This window comes from Tachysurus vachellii, chromosome 12 (assembly GCF_030014155.1).
Source record: "Tachysurus vachellii isolate PV-2020 chromosome 12, HZAU_Pvac_v1, whole genome shotgun sequence".
NCBI lineage: Eukaryota > Metazoa > Chordata > Actinopteri > Siluriformes > Bagridae > Tachysurus > Tachysurus vachellii.
Window position 1 is genome coordinate 9,100,933 of NC_083471.1, and position 17,457 is coordinate 9,118,389.

The window sequence follows — 17,457 nt, forward strand, 5'->3', positions numbered from 1 at the left end:
CACACCTTACTGATGCACATTTACAAGACTCACTCAAGACTTGCAGTGTCAAATTATTCACCAGATTACAGTACACTGGTGAGCAGAATGCAGTGCCAGGCTTCCCACTAACAGACAAAGAAGAGATAACATGTGTTCTTTGAAAACACCATAACATTAAACTAAAAATGGTGCACAGAAATGTGAACATTTTTTGAAAAAGACTAAATTACTTGTGAATATTCCTTCCATCATTGTTGTATAAATCATTGTTAATAATTGGGGAAATAATTAACATTGACATGTGAACAGTCTCTTCACCATATTATTATTATTATTATTAAAAAGTGATCTGTGCAATTTTGCTATTGAGGAAGTTTGTATCAGACAGGTAGCCCTTCGTACTACTCAGTTCCCTTGAAGTAGCCCTCAGTCTTAAAAAGGTTGGTGACCCCTGGAATAGACTGTGGCATCTTTTATATTAGACGCTAAGCTGCTTGCATCAAACATAATGTCTGGTCTGGTTTGTTTTGCAACCCATAGTACCTGTCCTATTTTTGAACTAAGCTGTTCTTTATCAGTCTCATTAAGAGAGGAATCTCTCTGCACTGCACGTGCTTCTTGCAGGCGAATAGGCTGTAGGTTTTCAATGTAAGTATGTTGATGTACATGAACTACACCATTAAGAAGTTTTCTGAGCCTGCCCAAAGAAAATCATCAACATGACATGCGAGTACTCCAGTAATCTTACACTGTTCATCCAACCAATAGAACACTGCCGGATCTACTTGAGACATTCTCCCACCTGTACTCAGCATGATGTCTTTCACCTTGTTGTACCAATACAGTGATGCATCTGCAAGGCCATAAACACATTTGTTTAGTTTCCATAGAATGTCTTTTTTTTCTGCTTCAGGAGGGGGCCGGACATAGATTTCTCTGGACAACTGCATGCCCTGTAAGAAAGCAGATTTGATGTCCATAGAATGAACTTGCCACTTATTTTGACAGATTACTGCTAACAATAGCCTCAGAGAGTCGGAAGCACATGTTGGGGAGTCTTTCTGCAGCTTGTGAATGTTAAGATTATCAACACATGACATATCCACTGGCTCCTTTTGTCCATCACTGCCGTCAGGTTATTTTCCAGAGGCTTTACCTGCTCTGCCTAAAACCTTAGCTCTCTGTAGCCCATCACCATCCTGTTTCATAAATGTCACGGTCTGTCCTGCTCTTAAATTCACACCAGCAGAAAAGACTAACTAAAGGTTATCACTAACATTGTGATCTGTTTCAGTTTGTGTCGTAGAATGAAACACTTCTCCTGTGTTCTCCTCATCATCACTGATGTTTTCCTGTTTGCTGTCTGTGTTTTCTTCACCATCTGAGCTTTCTGCTCCGTTGTTTAAACTGCATTTTTCACTTGCTGTGTCTTTGTTGTTCTGAACAGTTTGCTTTGCAGATTCCTGATCCTGTGTGTTTATCTTGCAGAGCCTGGACTGATGTACTCTAACAAGAGTCCCCCCATGTCTTACAAATACAACAGCTCCATCTTGACCGATAACTACCCCTGGTCCCTTCCACTCAGGACAGTCTGCTCTTTTGTAGTATACCTGGTCTCCTGTCACATACATGTCTGTGGGTCTGAGCTGTTTACGTAGTGCTCTTCTTATCAGCTCAGAAGTCTCTGCTTCAGTGAATGCTTTCCTAGAAGCATGTAATGCAGAAATGTGCTCTCCAACTCTTGCACTCATAGTGGTTCCTTCTAGAGCAGATAGTTTGTCGACTAATACAGAAGGATTGATATGGACTGTAGCCATGAACATTCAACATACTGTTCTTGGCCATGAGGGCCCAGTCAAGGGCAGTTTGCCAGTCACATCCATTTTCTCATTTGACCTTCTGGATTATCTCAGTGAGCGTTTGATTATGCCTCTCAAGTAGTCCGTTGCTCCATGGACTGTACCCTGCTGTTGTTTTTGTCTCAATGTCAAAGTTTTCAGCCATGTCTCTGATCTCTTCGTTGTTGAATTCTCCACCATTGTCACTGTACAGCCTCTGGGGGGCGCCATGAACACTTATCCAAGTGTGAATGAAGGAATTTACAATTTCAGATGACTTCTTAGTTTTAACAATGTTTCCAGCGCTGAAACGTGTAAAGTGGTCGATAATATGAATATACCACACACCTGGCTCCAGCTCGTGTAGATCCACTGCCACGGTCTCGTTATATTCCGAAGCTAAGGGCAGCCCCACAACAGGCCTAGGCTTTGTCTTTTTGTACTTCTGGCATATTTCACAGTCAGATACTATTTGTTGTAAAATAGTAAAGCATTCTTTATCATTGTTTCCTGAACTGTGAATGAGTCTCTGTAGCCTGTCTGCCGATGCGTGACCAAACTGTTTGTGGAGCTTCAGAAGGACTGCGTTTCACATCTGGAGACATATTTTCTGTCACTGTTAGGACTTTTTCTTCAGTTTGACCTTTTTTAGTTTCTTTGTCTCTGATATTGACACAGTAATGTCCAGAACTAGTAAATTCAAGAGGAATGCATTGTTTGAACATCACTGCACTCTCACTGCACTGCACTATCATTTTCCATGTCCAAAATGGTCCCTGCTTTCTTCAGTGATGTTTTACTCAGCAGAAGTGGAATGTCAGCCTTGACAACTTCAGTCTCAATTTGGCATTTTGTCAGTCCTATTTTAGCTGGTAGTTTCAAATTATTTGTGGAATATAACAAATTCCCATCTCCGAATCGAAATGGTCTGCAACTAGGAGTTTCTGTTTGCATCAACTGGTTTACTTGATCTTGGGTGAAGGTCATCAATATAGCTTTTCATCCATTTCTCCCTACACACAGTACGAGTACAAGCAGTGTCAATAATTGCTGATCCCAATGCTTCAGTCATAAATATCTCTGCATCTGTGATGGCGGCCTTTGTAAACAATGTGATGTTACATTCCTCTACCTCTGCAGTTAATCTTACTTGTTCAGTTTTCTTGTGGGGACAGTTTTTAGCTCAATGAAATGTACACTGGCAAATAGCACATTTGGATCTCTTACCAAACTTATCCAGTGGATTAGTTCCCGCTAATGGCTGCTTTAGTTGTCCACTTTGGAAAGTTGTGATCCGTTTTCCTCTGCCATGTGGTCTTTGTTCTGTGAAAAACGCCACGTCCTGGTTCACTTGTATTCCGTTTGATGAGCCTGTCGTTTTCCCTCCAAAAATCCTTTTTAGAGGCGATTTCATAGAGGAGAATGTGAGCTCGGTGCTGGCCGTCAGTGCCAGCTGTCTGCTTTTATCGTCGAGACAGACCGTGTCTAAAAGCTTAAAAGCCAGTACAGCATCAGGAAGCGTCATATTATACTTTTTCATCCGGTTGTATAGCTGTTCAAAGTCAATTATGTGGTCTTCCATGGAAATGGAATTATTCTTTGTTATGCCATCAAAGTATGAATAGGCTTCATACGCGTGATCTTTTTCCTCTTTAAGGAACGCGCCGTCCAGCTTTGCCATCAACATTGCCATGCCGTTATCGCGGTCCAAATCTTCCGCAGGTATTTCCATTGCCGTCTCACGTGCTCTCCCTTCAAACCCCAAAGCGACAGCAAGGGCTTGCTTCTTTTTATCCAGGTCGGTAACCCGGGTCCAGATGTTAACTTCATTTTTCCAACACTCGTATGGCCTGGCTTCATCAAACTTCGGGGGAACTTTATAACTCGCTGCCATCCTTTAACCATCCGCTGCTACCATGTTAATTGAAATAAACACGACGTTTATTGTCTACACAACTTTATTCCAGTGTCCGGCATCATCGTCACTCACACACACTGAACAACCCGCGCTGCACATGTGCTGAGAAACTTCCGGCACACCGTACCGTATTTAACAGAATAGAAGCACCTTATGCTGTAATGAACAGAGTAGTGGAGGAATAACATGTTAACAATGATGATGTTTCTAACAGTCTCTCAGCTTATTAGAGATTTTCCCCTTTACACTTTATTCTGTTCATCAGTAAATATGTTTGTGTATTTGATTCATTTCACTGCTGTGTGAAGAGAATAAATATGTTTAACAGACAACTAGAAATGAAGCAGAATTCTGGCTGCTTGTGTGAGTGTCTCTGGTAGGAAGCCCTGCTCTAAGGAGTTTATTTACACAACCAAAAGTAATGGAGACGATTCACTCTGACATTTCATAAAAAATACCAGACCAGACCAGACCAGACCAGGTCTCTCTTCCCTCTATCATAGACACTTACACCACACGCTGCATCCGCAAAGCCAACAGCATTGTGGATGACCCCACACACCCCTCACACACACTCTTCACCCTCCTGCCATCTGGAAAGAGGTACCGAAGCATTCGGGCCCTCACGACCAGACTGTGTAACAGTTTCTTCCCACAAGCCATCAGACTTCTCAATAACTGAACTGTACTGTACTGAGCACAACATACACACACATCATCTGTATGGACTGCACAGACCCTCACAAAACACACACACTGACACATCATAACATGCTGCTTACAATCCAGCAAACTGTTTACATGCTGTTTTGCACACTTTTTCTATTGCACATATTGTACAATATTTCAGTCATGTGCTGTTTTTTGCACAATTCTATATATTATCCCAAGGACCTGCTGCTAAGAAACTGTTCATTCTAATGTTACTGCACGAAATATTGTTTGAACATTCAGTATTCACATACAGTATATACACTGGTCGGTCGGCGCTGTTTCTGTTACTGTTTACTGTTTATCGTCTTTTGTGTATTGCATTTTTTGTACTTTTTGTATTGTCTTGTAACTTTGTGTCTGCACTGTCTTTTGTCCTGCACTGTCTTTTGTCCTGCACTGTCTTGTCTGTCTTGTTTGTCTTGTCCTGCACTGTTTGCACCAGATTGCACAGTTGCACTTTATGTGGCTAAGACTACTTACAAGTCCTTAGCCTGGCTTTGTTTTATGTAGCACTATGATCCTGGAGGAACGTTGTCTCATTTCACTGTGTACTGCAACAGCTATATATGGTTGAAATGACAATAAAAGCTTCTTGACTCTTGACACTTGACCAAGATGTGGTTTAAACTGGACTTGTGAAGGAGAACTGAGCAGCTGCTGATCAAGATGAAGACCTGCAGAAGTGATCTCATAAACACAAATCCTGTAGAACCAGAAAATAAGAGATAAAGAAATAATGTAATAAAGAAGAAACAAGAGAGAGGGAGGGAGGAGAAGGGAAAACACACACATGACCCACTGAAAGAAAACAGTCACACACACAAACACACACACACACAATAAATAAAAAGAAAAGATGGAACAATCTGCACAATATGGCGTTCAACAATAATAATAATAATAATAATAATAATAATAATAATAATAATAGTGAAAAAGAAGTGAAACAATTGAAACATTACAATCTGCTGAGGAGGTTCTTGCTGGAGCAGGACGCTTTGTGATGTCTGTGTGTGTGTGCGGGTGTGTGTGCACTTGTGCTAAAACAACAAACTACAGATGACTCGTCAGATTTAAACTACAGACGACTCTTTATTCTGTTCATCAAATTCATCTGTAGTTTTATTTAAACATCTGAACTGTTGAAGTCGTATTTGATTCATTTCACTGCTGTGTGAAGGGAACAAACATGTTCTCATAAAAAAGAGAGAAATTTTTAAACGCATAAAAACTGTAACAGGGCCTCTGTCCTGTGGAGAGTAAGGAGGGAATCAGTAGGACAGACAGACAGATAGACAGACATATAGATAAATAGAACCCATGAGCAGAAATGAGAGATTGATTGTCAAAACTGTAAAAGCTTTTTAATTTTGTTTAATAAAAAAACCTGCACACAAATTGTTGAGGAAAATGTTGAACAAATAAGTGAAAGTGAAAGTGACGTGACATACGGCTAAGTATGGTGACCCATACTCAGAATTCGTTCTCTGCATTTAACCCATCCAAAGTGCACACACAGCAGTGAACACACACACCGTGAACACACACCCGGAGCAGTGGGCAGCCATTTATGCTGCGGCGCCCGGGGAGCAGGTGGAGGGGTTCGGTGCCTTGCTCAAGGACACCTCAGTCGTGGCCGGCCCGAGACTCGAACCCACAACCTTAGGATTACGAGTCAGACTCTCTAACCATTAGGCCACGAATAGATAATGTCTATGTCACTAAAGATGCTGCTGTGTGTGTGTGTGTGTGTGTGTGTGTGTGTGTGTGTGTGTGTGTGTGTGTGTGTGTGTGTGTGTGTGTGTGTGTGTGTGTGTGTGTGTGTGTGTGTGTGTGTGTGTGTGTGTGTGTGTGTGTGTGTGTGTGTGTGTGTGTGTGTGTGTGTGTGTGTGTGTGTAACAGTTGGAGAGGCGACAGCAACTAGTGGACCAGCTTGTACAGGAGGTGGACCAGCTTGTACAGGAGGCTGAAGGAACAGAGGAGAAGATCAGAGAAGTGGAGAAGTCACTCGATCAGCTGCAGCAGCAGTACAACAACACTGAATATAAACACAAGGTCAAAGTGTTCTGCAGTGACAAGAGGGAACAGCTGGTATGTTTCTTATTTGTTCTCTCTCTCTCTCTCTCTCTCTCTCTCGCTTCCCCTTTACACTTTATTCTGTTCATCTGTAGTTTTATTTAAACATCAGTAAACTGTGTAAGTTGTATTTGATTCATTTCACTGCTGTGTGAAGAGAATAAATATGTTTAACAGACAACTAGAAATGAAGCAGAATTCTGGCTGCTTGTGTGAGCGTCTCTGGTAGGAAGCCCTGCTCTAAGGAGTTTATTTACACAACCAAAAGTAATGGAGACAATTCACTCTGACATTTCATAAAAAAAATACCAGACCAAGACGTGGTTTAAACTGGACTTGTGAAGGAGAACTGAGCAGCTGCTGATCAAGATGAAGATCTGCAGAAGTGATCTCACATCCTCTCAGACTGAGTTAGGAAATTACCAAGAGAATTCAGCAGTTACTCCACTGATCCACTGGGAAATATATCTGTACATATAAACACACCTCCTGTAGAAGGAGAAAATAAGAGATAAAGAAATAACAAAAAAGAGAAAAAAAGAGGGAGGAAAGAGAAGGGAAAACACACACACGACCAACTGAAAGTAAACAGTCATACACACACACACACACACACAATAAATTAAAAGAAAAGATGGAAATCTGTACAATATGGCGATCAATAATAATAATAATAATAATAATAATAATAATAATAATAGTAATAATAATAATAGTAATAATAATAATAAAAAAGCAGAGAAACAACTGAAACATTACACAGTAAACCCAGTATAACTTTACTAAGAACACTGCACATGTGCGTACACACCAGTCAAGATACAATCACCAACATCGACTTAACTGTCACTGAACACATCTACAATAAGGTTTGTACATGAAACACAGTGGAACCCTTTAAACAACACAAACAGAGTCTCAGTCATAATAAACCATGACACAAACTTGATGCTAATTCACCATACTGACCTGTCTGTCATCAGATATTCACCAATCATATGATTCAGTCTGATGAGATACGAAGGAACTGAAATATACTTTAGCTGAGTTTGGTGAGTTAAACTGTTTCCACATCGTCATCAGTAACATGCAGCCTGGCTGGAGGAAGAAATCCAAACTTCACCCCAGGAATTTTGTCAAGTAGCTGAAGGACATCACTGACATCAGATGGAGCTTGTAGAGTTTTTACAGTGAGATCAAGAGTGGACTGTAAGAGTGTCATCTGGAGTGAACACAGTCTGAACACAGTCTTGTACACAGTCTGAACACAGTCTGAACACAATCTGCTCCTCCAGGCTACTAGGTGAATCAGGCTCTGCGTAGGAGGTTCTTGCTGGAGCAGGACGCTGTTGTGACATCTGTGTGTGTGCGGGAGCGTGTGTGTGCACAATTGTGCGTGGGTATGTGTGTGTGTGTGGGACCTGCTTCCTCCTTTAAACATAATGTATATTTTCTTGTTGTGTTTTAAACTGGGTTTTGTGTTTGTTTTCTGTTGGAGATTCCAGAAAAGAACAAGATCTTCCTGTGAGTCTTTTTACTGAAGAAGAACAAACATTAAACCTTCTTTTCCTACAGGATATGATGCAATCTTTACCCACATGTCCCATGAGACAGGATCTATCTTACCTCAAGTTATTTCTACTGCTTTTTGTATAGAAGGGAAAACACACACTGATGTTTCCAGAAATGTTTACATACACACACACACACACACACATATATACACACACACACACACAGTCTGTAAAACATCACTGTCGTTACTGATGGATTCAGAGTAAAATCCTAGAGACTCTTCAGAATAATAACATCACACACTTTCCAACAATTTACACACTAAACAACAAACTACAGACGACTCGTCAGATTTAAACTACAGACGACTCTTTATTCTGTTCATCAAATTCATCTGTAGTTTTATTTAAACATCTGAACTGTTGAAGTCGTATTTGATTCATTTCACTGCTGTGTGAAGGGAACAAACATGTTCTCATAAAAAAGAGAGAAACTTTTAAACGTATAAAAACTGTAACAGGGCCTCTGTCCTGTGGAGAGTAAGGAGGGAATCAGTAGGACAGACAGACAGATAGACAGACATATAGATAAATAGAACCCATGAGCAGAAATGAGAGAGTGATTGTCAAAACTGTAAAAGCTTTTTAATTTTGTTTAATAAAAAAACCTGCACACAAATTGTTGAGGAAAATGTTGAACAAATAGATAATGTTTAAGTCACTAAAGATTCTGTGTGTGTGTGTGTGTGTGTGTGTGTGTGTGTGTGTGTGTGTGTGTGTGTGTGTGTGTGTGTGTGTGTGTCTGTAACAGTTAAAGTGGCGACAGCAACTAGTGGACCAGCTTGTACAGAAGGCTGCAGGAGGAACAGAGGAGAAGATCAGAGAAGTGGAGAAGTCACTCGATCAGCTGCAGCAGCAGTACAACACTGAATATAATCACAAGGTCGAAGTGTTCTGCAGTGCCAAGAGGAGACAGCTGGTATGTTTCTTATTTGTTCTCTCTCTCGCTTTTACTCACTCACTCACTGTGTGTGATCTGCTTCCTCCTTTAAACATAATGTATATTTTCTTGTTGTGTTTTAAACTGGGTTTTGTGTTTGTTTTCTGTTGGAGATTCCAGAAAAGAACAAGATCTTCCTGAGAGTCTTTTTACTGAAGAAGAACAAACATTAAACCTTCTTTTCCTACAGGATATGATGCAATCTTTACCCACATGTCCCATGAGACAGGATCTATCTTACCTCAAGTTATTTCTACTGCATGTTGTATAGAAGGGAAAACACACACTGATGTTTCCAGAAATGTTTACATACACACACACACACACACACACACACATATATACACACACACACACACACAGTCTGTAAAACATCACTGTCGTTACTGATGGTTTTGGAGTAAAATCCTAGAGACTCTTCAGAATAATGACATCACACACTTCCCAGGTCTCAGGGGGATTAGTGGTGTGTAAGAGGAGAAGGGAAGCAGAAGGTTTCTCCAGATCTTCTCTCCTCTTACCTCCTGTTTAGATCTGAATTATTTACACATCATTTGTTCTTTTCTGATTCAGTCACTTTTTTCTTCAAGGTGCTGACAAGCTTCTAAACAACAAACTACAGACGACTCGTCAGATTTAAACTACAGACGACTCTTTATTCTGTTCATCAAATTCATCTGTAGTTTTATTTAAACATCTGAACTGTTGAAGTCGTATTTGATTCATTTCACTGCTGTGTGAAGGGAACAAACATGTTCTCATAAAAAAGAGAGAAACTTTTAAACACATACAAATCTGTAACAGGGCCTCTGTCCTGTGGAGAGTAAGGAGGGAATCAGTAGGACAGACAGACAGACAGACAGACAGACAGACAGACAGATAGACAGACATATAGATAAATAGAACCCATGAGCAGAAATGAGAGAGTGATTGTCAAAACTGTAAAAGCTTTTTAATTTTGTTTACAATAAAAAACATGCACACAAATTGTTGAGGAAAATGTTGAACAAATAGATAATGTCTAAGTCACTAAAGATGCTGTGGTGTGTGTGTGTGTGTGTGTGTGTGTGTGTGTGTGTGTGTGTGTGTGTGTGTGTGTGTGTGTGTGTGTGTGTGTGTGTGTGTGTGTGTGTCTGTAACAGTTAAAGTGGCGACAGCAACTAGTGGACCAGCTTGTACAGAAGGCTGCAGGAGGAACAGAGGAGAAGAACAGAGAAGTGGAGAAGTCACTCGATCAGCTGCAGCAGCAGTACAACAACACTGATTATAAAGACACGGTCAAAGTGTTCTGCAGTGAAAAGAGGATACAGCTGGTATGTTTCTTATTTGTTCTCTCTCTCTTTTACTCACTCACTGTTAGAGATTTTTCTCTTTACACTTTCTTCTGTTCATCAAATTCATCTGTAAATCTGTCTCTTCTGCTGTGTGAAGAGAATAAATATGTTTAACAGACAACTAGAAATGAAGCAGAATTCTGGCTGCTTGTGTGAGCGTCTCTGGTAGGAAGCCCTGCTCTAAGGAGTTTATTTACACAACCAAAAGTAATGGAGACAATTCACTCTGACATTTCATAAAAAAATACCAGACCAAGACGTGGTTTAAACTGGACTTGTGAAGGAGAACTGAGCAGCTGCTGATCAAGATGAAGATCTGCAGAAGTGATCTCACATCCTCTCAGACTGAGTTAGGAAATTACCAAGAGAATTCAGCAGTTACTCCACTGATCCACTGGGAAATATATCTGTACATATAAACACACCTCATGTAGAAGGAGACAATAAGAGATAAAGAAATAAGAGAACAAAAAAGAGAAAAAAAGAGGGAGGAAAGAGAAGGGAAAACACACACACGACCAACTGAAAGTAAACAGTCATACACACACACACACACACACACACACTATAAATTAAAAGAAAAGATGGAAATCTGTACAATATGGCGATCAATAATAATAATAATAATAATAATAATAATAATAATAATAATAATAATAGTAATAATAATAATAGTAATAATAATAATAAAAAAGCAGAGAAACAACTGAAACATTACACAGTAAACCCAGTATAACTTTACTAAGAACACTGCACATGTGCGTACACACCAGTCAAGATACAATCACCAACATCGACTTAACTGTCACTGAACACATCTACAATAAGGTTTGTACATGAAACACAGTGGAACCCTTTAAACAACACAAACAGAGTCTCAGTCATAATAAACCATGACACAAACTTGATGCTAATTCACCATACTGACCTGTCTGTCATCAGATATTCACCAATCATATGATTCAGTCTGATGAGATACGAAGGAACTGAAATATACTTTAGCTGAGTTTGGTGAGTTAAACTGTGTTTCCACATCGTCATCAGTAACATGCAGCCTGGCTGGAGGAAGAAACCCAAACTTCACCCCAGGAATTTTGTCAAGTAGCTGAAGGACATCACTGACATCAGATGGAGCTTGAAGGGTTTTTACAGTGAGATCAAGAGTGGACTGTAAGAGTGTCATCTGGAGTGAACACAGTCTGAACACAGTCTTGTACACAGTCTGAACACAGTCTGAACACAATCTGCTCCTCCAGGCTACTAGGTGAATCAGTCTCTGCTGAGGAGGTTCTTGCTGGAGCAGGACGCTGTTGTGACGTCTGTACATCATGATCATTTTCGTTAGGTCTAGTTTTCAGTTTCTGTTACACAAGATGAATAAAAATACAACATTAAACAAACTTTACCGTAAGCAGAAATGCTGAAATCTAGTGGACGTCTGCAGGAACCTCCATAAACACACACTACTCCATAGATCATCTCACCAGAAGACCTCACACTGAAACTGTTCAGAGAAATGATGGAGAAATATATAATGATTAACTCACTAACGGGGGTGTGTGTGTGTGTGTGTGTGTGTGTGTGTGTGTGTGTGTGTGTGTGTGTGTGTGTGTAACAGTTAAACAGCCAACTGCTAACTCTGGTACAACCTTTAAAGAAGAATGAAGAGTGGAAAAAGGAGGACATTGAACGTTTGGAGAGGGAGCTGAATCAGATGATGTACCTGTACAGGAAGTCTGAACATTTAAATGATGTCTTTTTGCTCTGCATGGAACATAGGTCACAGATTAGCTGGAACAGATTACAGTACAGCCAAGAAGAACCTTTTAAGACCAAGAGAAGTGAGGTATGTTTCCTGTTTGTTTATACATACACACACTCACACACTGTAAGAGCCAAAGATTATTTTTTATTAATATTTGAATATTGTAATTCTTAGTTTGAAATGTTTTAATGTTTTTTTGGATACCACATGGCTAATTTCATGGGGGCAAATTTATAAGGTGTGGGAAGGCGAGGCCAAAAGGGGAAAACTGATGCATGATGGATACCATCACTGACCATAGCACAAGACCCCTTTCTACTACCAAGACAAGTTGATTTGTTAAAACATCCAGTTTATTTTCTTTTCTTTTGATTTTTGTTTAAAATAAATATCCTCACTTTACTTTACGTCCATCTCTCCTCATGTTTCTTTTTACGTGTCAATGACACAACATCACCGTATCCTCAGTAGTGGTGAAGTACCACAGTGTTTTTACCACAACAAAATAGTCAATGATGAGCAATTAGACTGTTGAAATGAGCTTCACTGAATTTGGACCTAATGGAATTAACTTTCTGGGAAGATTTGGAGGTTGGAAGTTGGCAAGCTGAGTAGGTGGTGGCATGGTGCGATTTTCTCAGGAGTGGTGAAGTATTGAGACACACAGAACTCCAAACATTAAGACAGTTGGATTGTGATGATGATGATGTTTCTAACAGTCTGTCAGCTTTACATATTTTTCCCTTTACACTTTATTATTTATTTAATTAAACATCTCTGAACTTTCTAAGTCAGATTTGATTCACTTTACTGCTATGTTTTTATAAAACAGTTAAACATAAAAAATATAAAAATTGTAACGGGACCTCTGTCCTGTGGAGAGTAAGGAGGGAATCACTAGGACAGACAGACAGAACTGGAGACGATCAGAAATGAAGTGACTATCTGCCAAGGGGGATTAAAAGCTACTCTCTGTTCTCAGGACACACAGAGGACAAACCTTAAGCAGCTCCCAGTCCAGGTGGGATTCATCGTGTCTGATTACTGCTTGGTGATGTTCAGCTCTCTGTCTCCCTCTGGTGGTGAGAGCAGCTCTGTCCACAGCCTGGGTCACGTTTCTGCATCCTGTCCATGACAGAGCGAGGCTGAGCCTTTCCTAACACAGCAGTGTGTTATTAGTTGTTTTCCATCCTTCATCCAAGCAGCTCAATGAGTCTTCACCTTTGTCCAAATGCTTCAAAGAGACAGAATCAGAGCACAGATCGTTTTCCTCAACAAACCCAAATGACTGGGACACTGTGGGTTCTTCTCTGGATCAGAACGTGTTCTGTTGGTGTTCCAGTTCGACTGATGACTGAAGTCTGATGATGATGAATTATTTAGTGTAGAGATGAGTAAAGAAAATGTGATGAAATCTACCTGGACAGGCAGCAGTGCACTGGGACACCATGTCCAAGACCAAACTCTGTGTGGAGACACCTGCACATTTCTCACACTCAGATCCCTGTTTCACTCAGTTTCATCTGGATTTACCTTTTAGTAACTGACACACTGAGTAGTGTCCAGAAAAGTGTTGAGTAAATAGATAATGATTGTGTGTGTGTGTGTGTGTGTGTGTGTGTGTGTGTGTGTGTGTGTATATGTGTGTGTGTGTGTGTGTGTGTGTGTGTGTGTGTGTGTGTGTGTGACAGTTGAAGGGGAAACTGGACCGTGTGGACAAGCTTCTACAGACTAAAGAATGGACAAAGGAGAAGTACATAGAAGCATATAATGCAACATGTGAGCTGGAGCTGCAGTACAGCGACACTGAATATTCAAAACAGGTCTCAAAGATCTGTGATGAAAAGAGGGAACAGCTGAACACACTGGATTTTTACAGTCTAACATCTGACGAAGAGGTACGTTTCTTATTTGTTCACACACACACACACACACACACACACAGAGCTCCACACAGTAAGACAGATGAATTGTGATGATGATTGTTTCTAACAGTCTATCAGCTTAGAGATTTTTGCCTTTACACTTTATTCTGTTCATCAGATTCATCTGTGGTTTTATTTAAACATCTGTGTGAAAGGAATAAACATGTTTTATAAACACTAAAGGTGTGTGTGTGTGTGTGTGTGTGTGTGTGTAAAACATACACGAAGCTGTGGGCGGGGTTACTGTTAGCGCATTTGATAATGTACCTTAAGTATACTAATGTTTAATACACTTTGACTTTACCGCAATATGATCAATTATCAGCACACATGATAGTAAGTAGCTACATGTACATGCTAAGGCTTTTTTCTGTGTTTTTTCTGGGACAGGGGACATGTATACAATGATGTCAGACTCGGCTCTGTGACGGCTCTCTAACCGATGGAAAGGCAAACTGGTTCTTAGAAGGTTCGCCAGTGGAAACAACTTTGAACCAGCACCAGCTCTGAACCAACCAGAAACGATTTGTCGTGTGTGTGTGTGTGTGATGGAGCAGGGTGAGAGCAGCATGGAGATCAAGTGTTGTGGAGAGAAGAGAATGAGTTAAAAGACCAACACACACACACACACACACATACACACACACTTTAGGAGTAACAGAATACATAATCCGGAATCAAAAAATGAGGATCTGTTATAGTTCAGAGCAAAGTATCTTGAGTCCTGTAGATTTTGTAAAAAAAAAAAAAAAAAAAAAAGTCATGTTCATGTGTCTGCTGTAAACGTCTTTAATGTTGTTTTGATTGTAACGATGTTTTCTTGTGTTTAACATCTTGAACATTTTACATTTGAAGAAGAAAATGTTAAAGATCTGCTCCAACTGTTACACCAATAATATGATTAATATGAACATGTTGGGGCACGGTGGCGTAGTGCTTAGCACGTTCGCCTCACACCTCCAGGGTTGGGGTTCAATTCCCGCCTCCGCCTTGTGTGTGTGGAGTTTGCATGTGCTCCCCGTGCCTCGGGGGTTTCCTCCGGGTACTCCGGTTTCCTCCCCCGGTCCAAAGACATGCATGGTAGGTTGATTGGCATCTCTGGAAAATTGTCCGTAGTGTGTGATTGTGTGAGTGAATGAGAGTGTGTGTGTGTGCCCTGTGATGGGTTGGCACTCCGTCCAGGGTGTATCCTGTCTTGATGCCCGATGACGCCTGAGATAGGCACAGGCTCCCCGTGACCCGAGGTAGTTCGGATAAGCGGTAGAAAATGAATGAATGAATGAACATGTTGAGTAACAAAGCTTCATGCTGTAAAATGAATGTAGTTATTTTACAGTTTTTATTCAGATTGTGGATTTTGTCAGTGCTTTTGAAGGTTTTTGTGATTTTACTGCAACCTTTTTTACATGTATTTGATTAAACTAACCCATATTGTAGAGGTTGAACACAGGAACTGAAGATGTTTTGAAGCTGTGAGGAAAGTGCAGATGATAATAGAGAAGAGATTTTGGTGCTTTTCTTGTGGACTGAATGAAGCTCTAGACATAAGAAGTAACTAAATGAACAGACTGAGATGTTCCTGCGCCGTGTCTTCAGACTAACACTGTCAGGATGAAACTGCAGGAGTTCTGAAGTTTCTCTCAGCAGATTTACTCTGGTCTTTGTTTCATGATGAACACAGTTCACTTTATCGCTTCTCACTGGATTTGCTTGAGGAAAAAAGCTTTTCTGTATTTTGTGTCGCAGAAACATTTCTGTGGTGTAAAAATGTTTGTGCTGCATGTTTTATATTAAAGGGCAGCGTCATTGTTTTTATAGCTTACACACTAACACACTTACAGCTACACAAACTTATACACAAACATATAAACTCTTATACACACAGTTACAGCTGCATGTATCATTTACTCTGTATGTGCTTTTAAAGGCAGAATAAATAAAAGTGTCTTAGATCATTTTACATTTCTGTTGACTTTATTTAATCTAAAAGTAATCACACACACACACGCACACACACACACACACACACCTGTTGTTCCTCAGCAGCTTTTCCACAGGGTGTTTGGGATAAATACAGAAAGCCACAAATTTCACTCTCTCTGTAATCACTGCAGCTGTCAATCACTTGAGATCAGTGCGAGCTCACAGACTTCTGTCCTCTTGTGGAAAATCTGCTTATAATCAAAGCAGCACAAACTTTTTCTGGTTATCATGTGCTGCTTATTTAGAGAACTGACACGTTTAAACACTATAAGCAGCAGATCATCAGTGAAAATCACACCATTGTCTGTAACCCATTCATCAGATTAATCACTGGGAAGAAAAGGAGGAAAATATCTCAGTGTCTGGACTCATTACATGTAAACTTAAATGTTCCAAAAAATTTTTATTTTAATTTCGATAATTGTGGCCTGCATCTCAAAAACATTGGAAAAACACAGGTTCAGTACACACTAACACACTCATGAGGAAGACTGCAGACTCAACGGTTTTCCAGAAGACTCTCACTGACACCTTCCATAAGGATGGTAAGCCACAGAGGATCAGTGCTGAAAGGGCTGGCTGTTCACAGAGTGCTGTATCAAAGTATATTTATGGAAAGTTGCCTGAAAGGGAAAAGTGTGGTAGGAAAAGCCTTGAGAAGATTGTCAAGCGAAGCCGATTCAAGAACATGGGGGCGATTCAGAAGGAGTGGCCAGAGGATGGAGACTTAAAAGAGAAAAGGCTTGAAATATTTCAGTTCATGTGTAATTGTTCTAAAATTTTATGTAAGTTTCAATGTAATGAATGAAAAAAAATTAATGTTTCCTTGATATTCTCATTTTTTGAGATGCACCAGTATAGGAGAGAAAAATAAAGGCTTCTTCATCTCCATACAGTACATGATCTCTGGAGCTCAGCCAGAGTGACCGTCAGGTTCTTCATCAGATCTACTTTCTTTTTAAGGCTCTTCTTGCTCTGCTTGCTCGGTTTGGCCGGACAGTCAGCTCTAGGAAGAGTCCTGATTGTTCCAAACTTCTTCTACTGAGGATTCTGGAGGTCACTGTGCTCCTGGGAAGCATCAATGTAGCAGAAGTTTCTTGTAACAGATCTGTAGCTACACACAATCTTATCTCTGACCTTTTGGGTTTTGTTCTGATCTGTTGTTCTGCTGTTAGACCTTATAGACAGATGTGTGCCTTTTAAACCATGTCATTCAACTGAAACTAATCACATGTGCAGTCTAAAGTGTAGAAACAGCTGGTTTACATGACCACAGTGCCCCCTGGTGGCTGATTCTTTTTTTTTTTTTTTGCTTTATCATCATGGGACATTCATGGAGTAGATTTAAAGCGTTTGAGCATAAATTTAAAAGTATTTTGATTCTAAGGCTGCAGAATGTGATGTGCTA

At 40.2% G+C, this 17,457-nt stretch overlaps 1 protein-coding gene across 6 annotated transcripts in view; it reads left to right on the forward strand.

The window, feature by feature from the left end:
- Window positions 1–16,026, forward strand: part of LOC132854331 (uncharacterized) — a 139,708-nt gene extending 123,682 nt beyond the window's left edge. For 5 of the 6 annotated variants that reach the window (XM_060882620.1, XM_060882623.1, XM_060882625.1 and 2 more), the window contains 6 exons: window positions 6,355–6,543; window positions 8,854–9,021; window positions 10,185–10,355; window positions 11,995–12,222; window positions 13,833–14,039; window positions 14,457–16,026. In XM_060882620.1, coding sequence (XP_060738603.1) covers window positions 6,355–6,543; window positions 8,854–9,021; window positions 10,185–10,355; window positions 11,995–12,222; window positions 13,833–14,039; window positions 14,457–14,474 — 981 coding nt within the window. In that variant the 3' untranslated portion in view covers window positions 14,475–16,026. Of the gene's footprint in view, window positions 1–6,354; window positions 6,544–8,853; window positions 9,022–10,184; window positions 10,356–11,994; window positions 12,223–13,123; window positions 13,801–13,832; window positions 14,040–14,456 lie in introns of those variants that run through there. The other variant, XM_060882621.1, reaches the window with a different exon arrangement.
- The last annotated feature ends 1,431 nt before the right edge of the window (window positions 16,027–17,457 follow it).